This window comes from Falco rusticolus, chromosome 1 (assembly GCF_015220075.1).
Source record: "Falco rusticolus isolate bFalRus1 chromosome 1, bFalRus1.pri, whole genome shotgun sequence".
NCBI lineage: Eukaryota > Metazoa > Chordata > Aves > Falconiformes > Falconidae > Falco > Falco rusticolus.
In genome coordinates, this window is record NC_051187.1 from 114,832,801 (window position 1) to 114,849,753 (window position 16,953).

The following is a 16,953-nucleotide window of genomic DNA, read 5'->3' on the forward strand; positions in this document are numbered from 1 at the left end:
TTTCTGTGTGCTTTTCTTGCTTGTCAGCTACTCATTATCCTTTCATTTAGAAACTCGGGTATGTCTGAAATGCTTTAGACCCACCCACGGTATTTATGTTGGTCATCTTGTGCATTGTTTCACCACTGAGATTCTTCACCAATTTCCCCTTATTCAGTACTTCCTCTTGTCCCTGTAAGATTATTTTTTTTTTTTTTCCCTGGTACATTTCCCTAGGAAAAGAGTATCTGATAAACCCCATTAAAATGCGTATGACTCTTTGTAAAAGTAATTACAAGATCTCAATGTGTGTATACCATTACACGGTATCGCACTGAGGTTATGACTTGCTTTTCTCTGGGTATTTTCAGGGCGTAGAAGTTTCTGTCATGAATTAGTGACCTACTTGAGAGACGTCATGTCACCATGTCCTCACTCAGGTTGTGCCACATTCTGTGAGCTGTTCCTTCTGAATGGGGTGCTCGCCATTAGGTGGTGCAGGAAAGTGAGGAAGCAATGCATTGTCCGAGCGGAGTTCATGTTGGAAAGGCTTTTCATGCACCTCTGCAAGCGAATCACTTTTAAACTGAGAAGAACACATCTGATTTAAGAACAGTTTCTTCTCTTTGTAGCTCTTCAAAGGCAGCAGTTAAAATCTTTAAAATACTACTTATGCAAATTTTAATTTCCCATTCTTAAGGTACACTTTAAGGAAGTTGCTAAATTCATTAGTGTCACTGCTTTTAAGCCAGCGAGTAAATGGGCAAAACCAAATTTCTGGCATCAGTTTAGATGGTACTATTCTTTCTGAATACAGAAAGGAAAAGTCTTCTACCCACTCCATTGTTAAATTAGTATTGTGGAAAAAGAAATGTCCTATCGCCTCAGTGTTGCATTTAGTGATAATGTGATTGGGGGTGTTAGGAGGAGGAATGAAGTACCATGACAGTTTCAATAAATTAAAATGGGTTTACAATTTAAATGCTGGATTTTTTTTATTTTTTTCAGATGAAAGAAGCTGATGAAAGCACAGGTTCTGTAGATGGTCCGCTGAAATCGGTGCGCAAAAGGAGAGTACAAAAGCACTGAGTTACTTCCAGCTAGTATTTGTAGGTCTAACTAACAGTAACTTTTGGTATGCCACTTCAGCAGGCCTCACAGCATGCAAGTTCCTGCGATTTGAAGGAAAAAAGGGGACTCACTGCTATGTAACCTCTTTTAACCTTCCATAACTTCCTTGATTCTTTTTTTTTTTTTTTTTAAGGAGAAATACTATCTGTGAGGAGTACAGTGATGTTTTGAATTCAGAATAGAAGTGAAATTACAAGCTGGCCAACTGATTTTAAGGTGAAGATTCTTACAGTGTGAAGATTCCTAGAAATTAATACTAGTTGGGGATAAACTTATTCCAAGTATTTTTTAAAATTAATAATTTATCATATTTTTGCAGCTCTAGCACAAAATTAGCTGTTTACACTTTTCAGCTACAAGTGGATGATAGTAGAGATAGGTCACAGCTATAGCAGTTCACGCTGCTATGAGAAAAGGTACTCTTTTTCTGTGCAGAGCTAAATGCAATAACTGTTTTTGTATGATGATTTACAATTTTATTGTAAATTATTTATCTTAGTTGATCTTGTTAGATTGGTGGTCACCTGTTCACTTTAGACATTGGTAACAGTAATTTATTTTTAAGAGATATTTTAAAGTAGAACATTCCTAGAGCAAGTGATAATTGACATGACTTGTTTCACTTTCGGATGCAGATACCAAATCTGCAGAAGTGATCCACAGGCAACTTTTCCAAACTTTTATAGTTCTTGTGTTCCAAGCCAGAGTGGGATAACCTTTGTTTATAGAACACTTGCTAAGTGTACATTGCCTCCTAAAAATATTTAGTAATTCTTGCTTAACATGAAATTTATTAATATAGATAAGAATTTTTGATTGATAAAAGTTTTTTACAGATGTGAGTAACTGGGCATTCTCATAATACAGTTTGAATAAACTGCCTATTGTGAAAGAAACGTTGTTTTGTTAAAGTTCAGCTGTATGTTAAAACAAACAATAAAACTGCAGTCACCAGATACCTCTTGCTGCTTGGCAGCTGCCAATACTGTTAGTAGAACGTAAAAGGCTAGCAAAAGCACTTCTACCTTAAACCCAAGTAGAAATACATTAATTCCTAAGGAACCTAACAGATTTCCTCATGCCTGACAAGAAGTTAGTTCACCGAAATATTCTCACAACAAGTAAAGTCAGCAAAGGTTCCATGGAAGTCTCTTAACAAACGAATGCTTAATTAACCCTAATGAGGAAGCCAGCGTCTTCAAGTGCTCGTGTTGAAGTGTTCAAAAACTAATTATTTGGGGCTCCGTTTTGTGCAAACTACACGGAAAGGCCTCTGGCCTTTTGCTTGGGGTTTTGACAGCTAAATGCAGGTTCCCCCCTCTTTATTTAGGGTCTACATGCAAAAGGTTAAGAAGTGAGCACTCTGCCTGCCTGTGCCTTCTCGGCAATGGAAGTTGCGAGCAATGCCGTATCCCGCTAGTAACAGCTACTGTGAGCTGTCAGGGAACAGTCTGGCATTCCGTTTGAATGAATCTTGTCTGAGCCTGGTAAAAGTCCTTTGGAATTGTTCCGGTATTTGGGAGTGGTTTCGGGGTGGCTTTTTTTCTGTGCTGTGATATAGTTACCCCAGGGATTGGTCACCCCGGCAGGCAGGGGATGCTAGTCTTCCCTTAGGGTTTTGAACTTCGGGTTCCCAGAAAGTCTTAATTAATGCCCCATCAACATTTTTGCTTGTGCCTCGCTTCAGTAAATAAGGAGCCATTTGTTATGGGTAAGATGGTCTTGTGAGGCCACGACTCAAGGGTGCGCTTCGCAGTAATTGACTCGCTAAGGCCCGTCTCACTCTAACACAGACTTAATGACTTTGACTATCTGGAACCTGGAGATAGAAGACATCCTTCTGCATGCTGGCTTACTTGGATCTAGTGTTATGCTAGTAATTGGGGGAGAAATGTCAGAGCTTTAGGGGATCTGAGGCTGTAGATCTGGAAAGCCAGGCAAAAGGGGAACACCCTTCCACTGACACTTTTAACACTGAGGTTTCACACGCAGTTCCTGCGTGTAGTCCATTTATAGCTGAACAGGTATTTCAGGAAAAATACTTGACCTTGCTATCATGGCTGCTTGAAAGTGCTTTGAAATTAACAAACTGATGATAATCCAGTTCCAGGATGCCTTGCTATTAAAACTCGGTCATCTTTGGAACTCCAAGAGTATCGGACCTCTGCAGCCTGCACTCTCACCAGCCACATCGTAGCTTAGTAAAAGTGGTCTTCCCGAGAGGATGCCAGATCCCAGACTGAGAATTTTCTATAGTCAGGGAAGACTAAATAGTACCAAGGCCGCCTTATTTAATTACAACTGAAGCTGCTCCTCGGTTAGCTTCCACCTTCACGAAGCACTTCACCAGCTGAGCCTCTGGGGCAGGAAAACAGTGGCTCTAAGGCCTGAAGCAATGACAAGTTTGGCACTGCAGAAGAAAGTAACAGGTGGCAAGGAAAGACCTGTACTCGGTTCCTCACGGCAGGTTGGTCACAACGAGCGTGAGCAACACTGATGACCTGTTTCTGTAAAGCTCATTACTCAGATTTTAATTTAACTCTTAATCAAAAACTGAAGAACTTCTGGAAGATTATACATGGTGATGCTGTGCCTGATCACTCTTTGAGGAAACAGGAAAGTGAAAACTGTTTGAAGTGTACACCTTACACTCCGATACTGCATCAGCTTGGTATTTCCCCGATGAAGTTGCTTAACCTTGTTCCTCTTCCCTTACCCTCCCCCTTCCCAAAACATCTTAAGTGTTTTTCTGTACGCAAACCCTACAAATAAGGTCATGCTGTCACTACCTCACAGAAATTCTTTAACTGGTTTATAGGTTTTTGTTTAAAGGTGCTTTGCAGAGCTATTAACAGTACTAGACACTAAATATATTTTAAGTCAAAGAGGTGATGCAATTCAAATATTTTTCCCGACTTGGTTATAACCGTATTATTTTGCTAGTCACGAATCCTACCCTAAGACCTCAAAGAGCACCAACAGACTTTTGTTTCACCTGACAAACCAAATCCAGTTTTCAACAAGGTATGCTCATTTTAAAAACAAATACAAAAGTTTAGTAAGTCTCTACGCTACATTTGCAAATTGCTTAATCTTAACAATACACAATATGTCCTTAATTCTGTTTATCACCAAAATTTATCATCTTCAGGTATCCAGTAAAGCCACAAACTAAGGTAGTTGAGCTCATGTAGCCTGTGCCCATTAAAACAAAAAAAGACAGCAGCAATACAATGACATCATCTGTGAGTCAACCCTTACTTCCTTTTGCTTTTTGTGTCAGTTGTTTGGAAAACACTAGACGCCGACATCAGATTTTCTATATATTGTCCAAGAACTTGGTTTTCTGATTTCAGTTTCAAGTTTTCTTCCTTAACAGCATCTACTCGTGCTGAGAGATCTGCGAAGGTGATGGTATAAGAAAAATATTAGACGTTATCACATACAATAATGAGTACGTTCTACGTGCCTACATCAAACTATTCACACTTTAATGAGGGAAACGTTGTCTATAAGGTACTATCTTAAAAGACGCTGTGCTACTCACAAGTTTTATCTAAAGCCCATTTTTCCTGTATTATTTTGCAGCGGAGTGTTTTGACCAACTCGTTCCGTAAACTTACTGTTAGTCTGTACCTTTATTCTTTTGAATTTTTGATTTAAGCTACTGCAGGCTAAACTGTACGGAAACAAAAGTTCAGTGATGAGCAGACTCAAAGATACACGTCAGCTAATGAGCCTGGGAAAGTTCACTGTTGCCCCCCTTCTGCCTGATGTGTATTATATGTCGAGCAGACATGATGTTGCAGAAAGAGGGGGGAAAAAAAATAGTTGAGACCTTGCTTATGTACCTTCAGCTGCCCAAGTGACATACTTCTAGACACTTTGGCTAAGGTAGGGCAGAGCAGTAAGGTTCTCTTGTTTTGCTCATTACTGCCTGCTTGTAAAAAACCCAGTGCTGATGCATCAAACTGCTGACCTTCAAGTGTGTGCTGCAGTTCCAACACTTGGTTAATAAGCCGTGTTTTCTCTTCTAATTCCACCTGATTTTCAGCCTCAACAGCTGCAATAAATCATATGAGTTTGAATACAACCTCTGTAACAGCTGGAAATCATATCAAGTAGAAAAAATAACAATGAAGAACAAGAACATTAAGAACTTATACCATCCATGTCGGCGTTCATCACTGTAGAATGGGCTCTCTCCACTGTTGAAGAGCGTATTCCGGAATGATGGTCTGCTTAAAGATAAACAACAACAACAAAACAAAAAGCTGAGGCAAGAGTAAACCTAACCGCCTTTGGGGTTCAGGTGCGTTTTCTAACCGCTGTTGAAAGCCAGCGCTCAAGCCTGAGGCAGAACAGCATTTCTTAACGTTCCCGGGTTCTTTTTCCTAGAGCTTTAGGCAGTACGTAAACATGATTCTCCAAGTAACTACGCTTCAGCGTACAAAAATAACAGCTCTGGCTTACTCTAGATCCGCATAAAATAACCCGGCGTGTCAGCGATGCCGTTGCCGCCTTCCCAGCGCCGATCCTTCTGGAACGGGCGGTTCAGGCGGCGGCGGGGCCCTGCCCTGCCCACCCCGCGTCGCGGCCATCGCGGAGGCCGAGCCCGCGGGGCCACTGCCCCTCCCCGCGCCCCCCGGCGGCTCTGCCCCTGCCCGCAGGGCGGCCCAGCAGCGCCGGGGCACCGGGCAGCGCCGCAGCGGGCTTCAGCGCAGGGCCCGCCGGAGCGCCGCGGCCCTCCCGCGCAGCACCCCGCGCCGCCCGCCCCCAGCACCGCGGCCTAGAGCATCGCCCGCCCCTTCCCGAGCGGCCGTGGCCCGGCGCGCCGCCCCGCCTCCTCACCTGCCGCCGCCGGCTCCCCGCGGGCTGCGCCCCCCGCCCGGCACGGCCCGGCCCGGCCCGGCACGGCCCGCCCCGGCCCCGCCCCCGGCCCGGCCCGGCCTCGCCCGGCCCGGCCCGGCCGCCGCTCTGCGCCTGCGCCGCCTCCCCGCCGGCTGGCCCTGCGCGCGCGCACCGCTGCGCCCGCGCCAGCCAATGGGCGGGGCCTCGACACCTCCCTGGCGGGCGGGCGGGAGGGCGGAGCCCCGCGGCCGCCCCGCCCCGTGCCGCGTGCGGGGCGCGTGTCCCGGCTGGCGGGGCGCGGGGAGCCCCGCTCCTCCGGCCTGCGGCGGCTGCGCCAGCGCGGCCGGCCCAACCGCCCCCGCACCCCCCGCACCCCCCGCACACACACAGGCGCCGGCCGGGCCCCCCCCGCACACAAATAGTTGCCTCGAAGCCCACTGCCCGCTGGTCCCGGTCCGAGACTCGCAGCCCGCCCGCCCCAGCCGGTGCGGCCGCAGGTGGCTCTGGCGGGTGGAGGGGAGCGCAGCCGGCGGGGCCTCCCGCCTGCCTGAGGGGCGCTTGTCACTCTGCGCGGGCCCTTCCCGTTAGACCCCGCTGAACTGCAGGTAAAACAGTGGAAGTCGCTAGTAAGCGTGTGTTTTAACTGCTATTGCCGTTTCTTTGCTCCGTGGGGTTTGTGTTGGTGGGCCAGCACAGGGGTTCGGGCCGAGGCAGGGTGTGCTGAGCCCGCAGTAGGAGGCTGCAGCATTGCTCCCTTGGAGCTCGGAGCCTGGTAGGTTGGCAGAGCTCGAGGGGAGCTGTTGAAAGCTGAAACACGGTCGCAGTTAACTCTCAGGGTAGCACCTGGAGCTCTGGGAGAGCAGGGCCTTGGGCCGGGGCCCAGCAGGGTTCACCTGCTCTGGCCAAGCTGCTTCCCGCCTGGCAGATCGATAAGCTTTTTGTGCAGCATTGTCCAGGTTATGAAATGTGTGGTTTAGCTCCTTGCGTCTGGAGATCGCATGGTGTGGAAACTTTCTCATAGTTGCTCTCATCTCATAGCTTGGTAGCTCCAGACCAAGGCCCAGTCTCTGTGTTCTTTCCTGACTCCCTGGAGGGAATAATCCTTGCAGAACGTGCTGCATGTCGTGCTCCATTTGGACCCTGTGTGCCACAGTAAATTCAACATGCAGGACCCAAGCTAGTTTTAGTGGCCTCACGGAAGTGACTGCACTGCATAACCCATGCTATCTTTATAGGGACTGTGTTGCTTAAACCATATATTGCAGTGAAATACATTGATATCGCACCCATGTGTTGCAAGAATGTATCTGGTTATAAAGAAATAATTTGATGCTGTTTAAATACTCAGGGGGATAAGGTATTTGGGAACTGTGCCCTCTGCTGTGCTTTTTTAATACACTTCAGAAAATACATGTTTATCATTTACATCTTCTGGGTGCCTCCACAGTATGATTAACAGCCTGTTAATAACTTCTTTTAACCTCACAGTTGGTTAAATTCAGATTGGACTGGATGCTGTTCAAGTTAAGAAAATGTATTTTAATTAAACTCCTGCAGTCTGTTTGTATTGAAAAATGAGCCTGTTGTTCTCAGTTCCATTGGCTGGTTTACTTAAAAGTCTATCACCTTCTCTATAAAAGGCTTTTTTAACTCACCCAGTAATCCTCCTTAATCCCTGCAAGCCGTCCTCTCAGGTGGTGGCTGGGCTTTAGGGGTTTGCTAGTAACTCTCTTTGATTGCTGTTTTTAAAATGACAGGTGCTTCTCACCCTGTTACAATCTTGCTTGCTGCACTTGCTGTGTGGCAAGCCTGGAAATCAGGCTTCTTCATTCTTTCTAGTGAGACAGTCTCCAGCACTCTGATTAACAGGGAAAACTATGGCCCGAGTCTTCAGGTAATATACAGATGGATGGAGAGCTTGCTTACCTGGTGAAGATCTTGCAGTGTTTATGCTGTAAGATGGGGCAGGGGGGAATATTGCAGGCTAATCTTGGGGAAATGCACCTCTCTGCTGCGGAAATTCCACTTTGCTCAGTGCGTAACACTTGTAGTTTATTGTCTAAACTGTCCCCAAATGAGGAAAGTGGGAAAATCCTTGACATTGAAATTATGGGACAGAATGGAAACCAGACATATTGGCTCTTATGCTGTTGTAGCCAAAACAGAGTAGTAATTCCAAGAGTTGCTGGTTTACCTCCTGTTTCCACTTTGGCTCGTAAACTGTTGAGGAGGGTTCATTATACTTTGCATGATTGTGGTTTCTGACTGGAGTATTTTCTTTTGATTCTTAACTCTGATGTTTGAGCATGAGCCCTAGGCTGACAGTCCTTTTCAGAAGTTAACTTGTGAGAGGTCTTTTGGTTTTCCTTTAGAGAAAACTGTCTTATCTGAGCCTCTGCTGCTAGCATTGCAGAGGGGCTGTCAGCGGAGAACAGATGGCATCGTTAGTCTACATGGTGCTGTGTGTTACTAGGTTAGTGTTAAACAGTCGCGCAGATGCTTCCTTAGGTTTGTACTGCAGTATACTCTGACATATTTGATCTTACACAATGCCTCTTCCTACTGTAAGTGCTTACTATGAATCCCTTTACCTTAGTATCTGAGATTGTGCAGCTGGCCTGCGCTCCTGGGCCCCAATGTTTAGGAACTGTTTCTGTGTGAACTGGCTATGTCACGGCTCCTTGTCATGGCAAGATCCGTGCATGTTGCTTTTTTTCTTTACCTGTCCTTCATCTCCTGATTGCCGAGGGAAGTGCTAAGTGCTGAGCCTGCTGTCTGCAGGTCTGCAGAGTCCAGGGACCAAGACTGCTGGATTGATGCTGATGGGTACAAATTCCACAGGGAGAATGCCTTGCTCATCTTGCTTTCCCTGGAAGTGGTTTGCCTTCCTAACCCTCTCTCTGTTTTCCAGCACAAAGAACTCAATGCCAGTATTCTAAATATCTGATGTGCTACTAGATTTAAACAAACAAGCACAAACCCAAGCCCAATACACCAGAGAAAAAAGCCCACCGCTCAAAGTATTTTTTGTGAGAGATCGACCAAAACGACAGAAGCGTAGCATATTACATGACTTACCCATTGGTTTTTCAAATTCCTTACCTCACCTGTCTTGCACTGGGTAACACATCATCAATGACATTTGTTGTGCTCTTTGAACCTGAAGCTTTAGGGATTTACAGCATATCCCAAACAATCAGATTCCTTTTATAATGCAGAATGTGTCCCAGGGAAGGCATACTTACGCATGTGTGTCAAGTAACCAAATAGTATGTTGTATTTTAGGGGGGTGCTTTGTGTCCCCTTTGGCTGGAGGTGGCCAGTTCAAGCCCTTGAGTAACAATTCTTGCTTTTATCAGCCCGTAGTGTTTTGTTAACTCTTGTGTTAGGAAGTGTAATTTCTTTGTTCTGTAAGTTGTCAGCATGGCAAGTCTTGTCTGGGGACTGTTCCCAGGAGAACCTGAAACAATCCTTCTAAAGACTGGCTGCTGTTTGACAGGGATCTGGCAGCATTTGCTTCTCTGTGGTTTCCCACTCACTGGGAGAGGCAAAATTAATGGGGTAAATACTAATTACGTGTAAGTGTGAGCAAATTTGTCAGCTTTGCTATGTGGCTGTTTGCTTGGAGTCTTTGTAATATGTGGCACGAGGCTGAGAGACTGGGCAGGTTTTTTTAGTTTTGTTTACAAACTTACAGCTCTCTACTTTAGAGAACATATACCTTATCAAGAAAATTAAATAATATTCACAAATGGTGGAAATTAGTCGTTTTCTTCTGTGGAGCAGCGTAACAACATGCTAATAGCCACTCTGCAGTTTAAAAGAAGAAATAAGAGGATTCTCTTTTATTACTGGAAATACTTGAACACTGCCCTAAGTAGTGTTCCACCGTTTGGTTTATTGAACTGTTTTACATTACACATTAGATCGCTTCAGGTAAGTCTACTTTCTGACTGAAGAGTTATAAAAAGAGCTCATGATTTTTAGCAGTGGGTTAGAGCTCCTGAAGTCAAAACTGACTTGGAGGTAACTAAGAACAGGTGCTAATCCCGTTCTTTCTTACTAATTCATTTTATAGTTTCTAAGGCATTTGGTTAAAGTGGAAGAGGCATTCATAATATTGTCATCTGTATTAAATTTATAGGAACGACAATTTTCACTTTACAAATGCAATTATCTGTACTTGTATCCTAAGTTCCAAATAAGCTTTCCTAAGCTAGCTCGCGTTGCTGGCATAAGGAATTAATTCAGTTTCACTGAAGGAGCATTTTTTGCTTAAAATGGCAACAATCTGACTAGGGTATGGAGCATCACTGATAGTTAACCTGAATGCATATATGCGTACAGTTACAAAACTACAGGAGGTCATTTTATTGCTCTGGACTGGGCTTCTAAGTCATTGCTGCTAATGACGTACGTTTTCAGACGGTTTATGTCTAAAACTCTGGTATATGTTCTGTTTTTTCCTTGGTACACAGTGCAAACCAACAAGCCTTTCACTTCCTTTTTGGCAGCGTTACAGGCACTAGAGGCGGCTGCGTAAGCTGACTGATGACAGAGGCTTCGCTGTTCACCACTAGAATAGAAATGTATTCTCCTTTTCACTAACAGAGGAAAGTATAGTACATATTTCCGAGATGAATTTGCAATTTGAACCGTACCGTTTTCTCCTTTAACTGATTATTGCCACAAAGACAAAAAGGAATACAAACGGCTTAATTATTTTTCCTTGCAATGCTAACTCACAAGGCCCTTTACAACAAATCTTGGTAATTTTGTTTCTCTGCAGAAATAAGAGACAGGCTCTGAGGTTTTTTTTCAAGTAATGTCGCTTTACACCAGAATTCTTTGCAATTCTTGTTACTCTTTCTGAGTAACCTCAACAGGCTTGTGCAAATTTACAATTTCAGACCTCTGTCAAATGCAGAATTTGAGTAGTTCTTAGTTTGCACATTTTCAACCAAATGAAACGATGGAAAATGAGCAGCTATTTCAGCTTACATTGGTCTGACTGTTGTCTTTGTCCTTACTTATTGTGACTGTTTTAGTAGTGCCTTAGGGCCTTTATCAGAGCGGGACCTCATCAGGTGACGTAACCTGTGAGCATACAGTTGGAGGAAAAAAAGAAAGATTCAGTCTCTTTAGAAAGTCTACAAGAAGAAAGCCTTAGAAAGTCATGTTTTCTTTTTAACCTTGAAGAGGCCTGCCTTCTAACTAATCGCATTCTATCTTTTGCAAGGTTGTGTAAAAATTTTAAATAGACTGAGCAACCGAATACTTTGCAGCTTTAGGCTGTGAATACTGACGTATATGACATAATGTTGGCCTGTGAACAGTTCCGTCCTCCTGGTAATCACCAGCTATAGGTTTGCCATCAGATTTTGTGGAAGGAAATTTAGCGGGGTTCCATAAAGCTTTACTGGTAACTTAATGAGATGAAAAATTGGTTTGCATTTCTAAATATTTAGGGGTTTGTATCTGCTTTTTAAAAGGAGGGTTTTACGTGAGAAATGTAGTCCTCAATGCTGGCTTTCTGTAAAGCGTATTTGAAAAAAAGTGAGATAATTTCTAGGTTCTTTACGACAAAGAAAGATAGCCTTGGTTTACTTATACAGCATTGATCAGAAGAACAATAAAGAAATTGTTGTAGCTGTGGGGCATCTCACTGATATATTTTTGATTTAATTTCCTCTGTGCTCTTGTTTGAATAGGTCATCTGTTGAGGGAACTTTATCCAGAGATATGACTTGAAAGAAGTATTTTCATTTATAATCAAAGGTGAAAATATTTCCACAAATGCTTTTAATGAATGCTTTCCTTGATTTCATGTGGTTTTGATACTGCTATTAAAATACACATCAAGAAACTTCTGCCTTGCTACCATTTTGCATTCATCTTGATTTACATGGAAGTAACTTAATTTTAATACCTGTGTACTTAAATAGAGAAACTGCTATTTTGAAAGAACAATAGCTATTAAATTTTCATGCATTGCGCTCAGTTAACCAGGCTCAGTAACCCCTGTTGCTTTGCCACAATGGCCTTTCAGTGTACTAAAGAAACTGTGATATGAAGGCTGTATTCTGATTATGCTTCAGATTGTACATGCACAGCATGTTGTTCTACTTGGCTGTTCAGTATCTTTTCCAGTAGATTTTAAGAAGATGTGGGGGGGAAGCCTTACACAATTACAAACATACTCAAGGTCATTAAAACCAGAGCATCTTTGTGATCCTACTTAAAATTTAATTATGGAACACTTGCTTCTAAAACGTCAGGTCATCCTCAAAGTCCACTTATGATCTACATACTGGAAGTCTAGTTTCCTTATTCTTTGCTTGAACTTGCTGTTGTCCATCGTAAGGAATCTTTTTCTCTCTCACCCTCCCTGTTCTTCTAGTATTAACATTCTTCTCCAGCCTTACAGTTACAGCTACAAGGCACATTCTGTTTGTTGCCTTCTGTGCCCCTGTTACTGTAATAAGTCTTAACTTCAGTTGGGAGAGATAAGAAAGACTGTTTCCTACAAAGTATATGATAGCCTCTTCCTATTATATGTTAGAAATTTTCTAATACCTTTCTCTCTAGCCTCCAGGTGTTTCCTTCTGGCAGATGAAACAGACCAGGGTTATTCCTCTATGCCTTCAAGCTAAAAGCTTGCCTGAAAATGTCACTTATTTTCAGTTACTCTAAATTTATCTCTCTCCTTTTGAGTGACTGTCCCCACCTCCTGCTAGAGGAAAAGCTCTGATATTGGTAGCAGATCTTGCATAAAGTCGTCTTATTTGTGGTCCTCTCTGTGTTGTGAACATGAGCTTTCTGTGACCTTGGATGTGTAACTGAAGTCAAGAGTCTAGTGGAAGTGAAGGGCTCAGTTTCTGAGATGCAGTAGAATCTTATTTGCACTGTTGCTGAGCAGCTGCTTTTATAGCAGTGACATCTGTCAGGGCTTGGCATTTGTGAGTATCGAGCCCTGCATGCCTAGGTTGACTTGGGTATCTGGTGTCAGCTGGTGCTTGAATTAGAGAGTTTTTAACTTTGTGCCTTAGTTTTCTCATGTGTATTAACGTTTTCCAAGCTGCAGGGGTCTGAGGTTAGAGTAGTAGAGGAGGCTAGTGAGCATTCACCTTCTAAAGAAAGCAACCTGACATCTTCTGAAAGACTAAGCAAGTAATATGGCAAAAACACCCATCTGTGAGGGAGAGCAGATTCAAATCCATCCAGTGTTATGGAGTCATCCCTAGATCAGCTACTTATGGATGCTTTTCAAAGACTAGACAATCTTGCTGCTGTATGCTGCCCCTCCTCTGTTCTTGCCATGTTATCAGCTGTGCAGCAAGTCATGAAATGGTGTTTCATAGGATACCTTTTCCTTACTGTTCTACACCTTGCTATGGGGGAAGAGTGAGATTCACTGTCAGGAGAACCCTTAATTATTGCAGAACTTGGACCAAGGTCTGCCACTTTACCTTCTTGTGAATACTTTGGGTCAACCACATCTTGATGTCATTAAGCTATATGCTATATAAATTAAGTGCATTCGAACATCCAGTTCAGCACCATCACACTAATATGAAATTGCCAGAAAATGGTGTTCTAAAAATAAGATTAACTCCATGGTTTGTTTTCATGTAGGAGGTAAAGATGGCATGTGCAGCAACCTTCTTTATGCTAAAAATTAAAAAAAGAGAAAAAAAAAACAGGGGGGGACTAGGACTTGTATTATTAATAAGAAATCCATATTCTTAGCTAGTGTAAATTAGCACAGCTCTGTGGCAGCCATGCTGATGTGATCAACTTGATACTCTGGCCGCACCTTTCTAAATAATTTATTATCAATTCATATTAACTCACTTCATTTTTTCAGTATGTAGAACTATCCTATTTTCCGTGCCAAATAATTTTTATTCCATCAGCTAGAAGGGCAGGAAAAGGGAGGCAGTCTTTGCTTTTGTAGTTTCTTTTAAAATAATTAGATGCGTAATAGTGGGGATTTACATGGATCAGCTTATTTCCATTACAATTAATTTGCATCACTTCTTGTGAGCTCTCACTAGAGTATGTCAAAGAGATTAGCATTCCATATTCAGGAGAAAGCGCCAACATTATGTGTATTTTCTGTGACAGTAGTAACTACCGAGTTAACATTTCTGGAACTTTTTCTAAACGCTGAAAGGCTGTATGTGCTCAGATTATGAATGTGTATTACCATATGCTATTATGTGAAAAGTGGTATCCTCCATACCCCCAAAATCTCAATTCTTAGCTAATCACAAGGCTTATTCAGCTAAACAACTAGAAAAGTTTACTTGAGGGCATTTGCTGAAAATACATTGTACCTGGTAATTAGGATCTACAGATTGTGTGCTCACCCAGTACTATTAAACAACCCATGGAATTCGTATTGTATCAGTAGATTACTGTAGTTTCTTACCTGAATCATCTGCCAAAGAAATGTTGGTGAAAGTGCCATCCTCCTCATCCAAAGGTAACTCCATTTTGCTTCCTTTTTTCCAAGCTTTTCAGACATGCGTTAGGCATGGCAGTTGTCAGCCATTTTTCAGCGTGCACGTGACTTCTCTGGTTAAATCTTTAATGAGTCCAACACACAGGTGTTATTGCATACTGTTGGCAACTACACTCGCCTTACTCTGTGTGGTATCTCATCTGAACCTTGAGCTCTTTTCCGGAAGCTGTTAAGCTAGAAGGTTTCTGAGTTCTGCTCCGTCAGATATGTGCTGAGCAAACGCTGTTACTGCAGGTTCTTTCTGTGAAAAACCTGTGTATTCACCCTAGCTGGCTTTTTGTTGTTGTTGATTTTCTCTAGGGCTGTGTATGGGTTTTTCTTGGAGGGCTTTTTGACAGAGAAAAGAGAGACAGTAACTTCAAGTGTTCAAAAAAGTTATTTGCAGTCCAAGGAAATGCAATGGATAGATCTGGGAGCAGCAAATTTAAAATGCAATCTCCAAATACTTAGGAATGTGACTAATTTTACTTACATGAACAGTTGCATCAAAACCAATCAGGTAATGAGAACAAGTGAAGTTATGTAAGTGAGCATGTGATGTTCTGTGATAGTAGGCGGGAGGAGGGAAGAGAAATCGAGTTCAAAGAAAACCACACTTCAATAATCTTGTTTAGCTTCTTAAAGAAAACTGGACATAGTTTGAGCATATAAACTAGAAATTCACCTCAAACTACTTGCCTCTTTAGAAATAGCTTTCTTTTGTAGTCCTGGAATAGAATGTTTTTTGCAATTAGTTTAAAAGTATAAATCGCCCTCATCTTGATTAAAGACAGTAGGGTGAATAGTGGAACCAATTCGTTTTCAGTGGGGCTGCATAAGAATCTACCCATCTTTTAATTTTTTTAATCTGTATTTAGAAAAAGGCTGTAAGTTTAAGATGTCAACAGATAATTTTTTTTCTTAATTGTTATTAGGAACCTCTCTGAAGGCTCACTAAAACTGAATCTTCATTTTGTGAAGCACTGTCGAACAGCAGAATGAGATAGTTCTCAGAATTTACAGTTTGCATTTCACACTTCTAGACATAATCTTGATTTGGACTCCCGAGATGTCTTCTGTGTGCAAAGGTAAATGCATGTGACTTTGCAGGACAAAGGGCCTGAGACACTAAGTATCAGAATTGGTGCAGCTTACAGAAATCGCAAATGTAATGCAGCTACTTAGGTTTTACTTCTTGTCCTTTAACTGCTTCATTTTATTTAAGCTTTTCTGTTGGTGTCAGTGAAGTTACTGACAGCTGCCTTCAGAGATTGATGAAAGCCAAGCACATCTTGCAGATTCAGAATTGTGTTGAGAGTTACTCATTTTTGCTTCACATTGCTCAGAACCGGTTCAAAATTTACCTTACTGGTCTTGAGTAGTCTATGTAAAGAGACCTGCTGGTTTCATTCTAAATACTTGAGTATCACAGGGGTGGTCTGCGTTAGGTGGGGGGTTTTTTGTTTTTTCCAGTGATGTAGCATCATGCTTCAAAGCTCTCATGGTGATAATAGTAAAGCTAGAAAACATTTTGATCATTTGTCTTTATTACATCTTCTATTGTTCTCATACATGTTACATACAGTAGAATATGTATTTTAATATTTCAATAATAAATATTATTTATTTCAATAACTCAGTTTGGAAGGGCAGATCCTAAAGCCATGTGCAATTATATCATATGTTACCTATGAATTTTCTAAAATCATACACCTCTGGAATTGAGGGTTGTATCTTGTCTGAACTGTGTAGCCCTTATCTAAAAGTTTTCATTAACTACTTTAGCCTGTGTCAATATTGTTCTGTTACGTTGGCCATATGGGCTCCCTCTGGTAGATACAATTTCCATGTAAATTATTAGCTGGTTTTAGACAGACTTTCACGGTAGCCTAGCGGATATGGATGTTGTGCAGTTGTTATTCATGTCTAGATCAAAGCCATTAGTAAAAGTGATGCAGAGTAAAAGCTGTATTTTAATAAGAGTCAGCAAGAAAGACTCCTCAGGGTGCAGGAGAATATGATTCGGGGAGAAGGTTGGCTACCTCATGTGAGATGTACTGATCCCTGCAACTTACGGAGTCAGGCTCTTGCCTTTGTGCCAAGTGCATTCGGTTCAAGTGGTACCAAAGAGCGGGTTACCCAAGGAGTTATTCTTACTGCCCTACAGAGTCAGGGGTCAAAAATAAGGCTGCTCTGCAAGTGTTTCAGACCTCATTAAAGCTCTCTTTGAAAGAGGCCTTTGGACAGTTTGCTTGCTTGTTTCCTCAGTCGGGGCCTCTACTTCCAAAGGACAGCGTGGAAAGTATAGATATACGTGTTTGGGTGCATGTGTATGTGCAGGGGAGGTTTAGACTGGATGTTAGGAAAAATACCTTGACTGAGAGGGTGGTCAAGCACTGGAACAGGCTGCCCAAGGAGGTGGTGGAATCACCATCCCTGGAGGCGTTTAAAAAAAAAAAAAACCAAACACTTAGACGTGATGCTTG

General features: G+C 42.5%; 2 protein-coding genes and 1 long non-coding RNA gene across 9 annotated transcripts in view; 2 read left to right on the forward strand and 1 right to left on the reverse strand.

The window, feature by feature from the left end:
- LOC119152287 (calmegin-like) overlaps positions 1 to 2,006 on the forward strand; it is a 30,860-nt gene extending 28,854 nt beyond the window's left edge. For all 5 annotated transcript variants that reach the window (XM_037397406.1, XM_037397398.1, XM_037397389.1 and 2 more), the window contains one exon: positions 988 to 2,006. In XM_037397406.1, coding sequence (XP_037253303.1) covers positions 988 to 1,068 — 81 coding nt within the window. In that variant the 3' untranslated portion in view covers positions 1,069 to 2,006. The remainder of the gene's footprint in view (positions 1 to 987) is intronic.
- LOC119152308 (short coiled-coil protein) lies at positions 1,241 to 14,499 on the reverse strand. Of its 3 annotated transcripts, none has more exons than XM_037397429.1 (4): positions 14,396 to 14,499; positions 5,277 to 5,348; positions 5,090 to 5,173; positions 1,241 to 4,510 (listed from the first exon to the last, which is right to left on the reverse strand). In XM_037397429.1, the coding sequence occupies exons 1-4, from the start codon at positions 14,457 to 14,459 to the stop codon at positions 4,368 to 4,370; spliced, it is 363 nt and encodes a 120-aa protein (XP_037253326.1). In that variant the 5' UTR covers positions 14,460 to 14,499; the 3' UTR covers positions 1,241 to 4,367. The 3 variants fall into 3 exon arrangements, with proteins under 3 accessions (XP_037253326.1, XP_037253334.1, XP_037253343.1); XM_037397437.1 differs by lacking the exon at positions 14,396 to 14,499 and adding an exon at positions 5,962 to 6,012; XM_037397446.1 differs by lacking the exon at positions 14,396 to 14,499 and adding an exon at positions 5,584 to 5,706.
- The window catches only part of LOC119152323, a 62,512-nt gene continuing 52,017 nt past the window's right edge, over positions 6,459 to 16,953 (forward strand). Inside the window, exon 1 of the long non-coding RNA XR_005105751.1 lies at positions 6,459 to 6,566. This is a non-coding gene — a long non-coding RNA (uncharacterized LOC119152323). The remainder of the gene's footprint in view (positions 6,567 to 16,953) is intronic.

Bases quoted from the DNA above. Each gene is read 5' to 3' on its own strand.
- LOC119152308 (XM_037397429.1), bottom strand. From the start codon at position 14,459: ATGGAGTTACCTTTGGATGAGGAGGATGGCACTTTCACCAACATTTCT. The intron at 5,349-14,395 runs GTAAGAAACTAC...ATCTTTAAGCAG, and splicing joins TTCTTTGGCAGATGATTCAG to ACCATCATTCCGGAATACGC. The intron at 4,511-5,089 runs GTCAGCAGTTTG...TCACCTTCGCAG, and splicing joins ACTGCAGCACACACTTGAAG to ATCTCTCAGCACGAGTAGAT.